General features: G+C 48.7%; 1 protein-coding gene across 2 annotated transcripts in view; it reads right to left on the bottom strand.

The window, feature by feature from the left end:
- Positions 1-1,403, bottom strand: part of LOC118742894 (NACHT domain- and WD repeat-containing protein 1) — a 65,794-nt gene that overhangs the window by 10,361 nt on the left and 54,030 nt on the right. The window contains exon 22 of one of the 2 annotated variants that reach the window (XM_036475313.1): positions 12-1,308. The exons of the other annotated variant lie outside the window; for it this stretch is intronic. Within the exon in view, the coding sequence (XP_036331206.1) occupies positions 12-1,308 (1,297 nt within the window). The remainder of the gene's footprint in view (positions 1-11; positions 1,309-1,403) is intronic. 2 annotated transcript variants of the gene reach the window in all.

Raw genomic sequence — 1,403 nt, 5'->3', positions numbered from 1 at the left:
TTTCTTCTCATCTTCCTTCAATTTCTTTAACTTCAGCTTGTTATGCATCTTAAGCGCTGTATCACACAGTGCACTACTCGCATTCCCGTCACACGTAGCGATATTTACAACATCATAGTATCGCTTCTCCTTGCCCCCGATCGCAGTCGCTGCCTGCGACGACTCTTCACTCTGGGAATGCGCACGTCTGAAGATGCGAGAGATACGCAAGCTACGACGCAAATACTCGGACATGCGTGAGTGTACAGCAGTTGTACTAGCTGCGCCAGCCAATGGCGACTGATGTGATTGATGCGTGTCAGAGGCGGTAGTATCTTGTTTAGCAGAGTGATTTTTCTGCTGGGCGCAACGTAATTCGGTGATAGTTTCCTCGGCTATGTGACCCCATGCGGCGCGTCCGGTATGCGGATGCATTACTCTATTCGTGCGCACTCGACGCACGTTGTGGTGCTCATAGTTCTCTACAATGATAATCGGCGTGGCTGTTGGTGGCATGTTGTTGTGTTGGCTGGACGCCGCTTGCGTCGTTGTGCCATTCAAATAAATATGCGGCTGCAAGGAATGACAATTTTGGGCGTGTGCAACGCGATGCGTTTTGAGGCTACGCCAGCGGAATAGACGACGTGCGCGACTCAGATAATCCGTAGCATCGTCCGCGCTGTCCGTACAATCGCCATCACAAGGCGAACTCGGTGCTGAGTTCATGCTGCCACAGCGGCCGCCTTCACATTGCAAGTCGCGTACTAAATCTGGTTGTTGACGTACAGCACTGGCGTTGCTGTTGCATCGTCGCCTTTGCTGTAGTTGCGACTGCTGTTGGGGGTGATGATGTAGCAACAAACATGCGCAGGTATGTGTGTGTGTCCTTTGTTGTTGTGTGTGATTTTTGTTGGCGTTGTCCTTGATGTTGTTGCGCTCGCTACTTCGCGTATTTTGTGTGGCATTGTGGCCACTGGCGCTGCTGTTACTATTCGTATCGAAATTACTGCTGCTGGCTGTTGTTGTAACAGTTGTGTGGTGTTGATGTGAGTTGTGATAGTGGTGGTGATGGTGGAAATGGTTGTGTTCATGTTGGTGTTGGTGTTGATTTTGTGCTAAATGATGTGCGATGGGTACCTTCAAACTACATGTGAGCCAAATGTGCTCTTGCAGGGAAAGCGGACGCATTCGAAGCATGCTCGGAATATTGGCTAATAAGTGTATTTGATCGCACGAAAGGGAAAACATACCTGTACGCTCGTCGTGATACTCATCGTCGTCGGATGACTCAAGGCGATCCTCGACGAGTGATGTTTGCCGTGAGAGACCCTGTTCAGTAACGGTTGTGGGTACAATTTGCAGTTTGATGTTTGATTGTTTTTTTTTTTATTCATTGTTATTATTATTGGAGTTACCGTGTTTTT

The sequence above is a fragment of the Rhagoletis pomonella genome, unplaced genomic scaffold, assembly GCF_013731165.1.
Source record: "Rhagoletis pomonella isolate Grant_MI unplaced genomic scaffold, Rhpom_1.0 Rhpom_scaffold_00007, whole genome shotgun sequence".
Classification (NCBI taxonomy): domain Eukaryota; kingdom Metazoa; phylum Arthropoda; class Insecta; order Diptera; family Tephritidae; genus Rhagoletis; species Rhagoletis pomonella.
The sequence above is the reverse complement of the archived record's forward strand: the minus strand, read 5'-3'. Positions and strand labels throughout refer to the sequence as shown.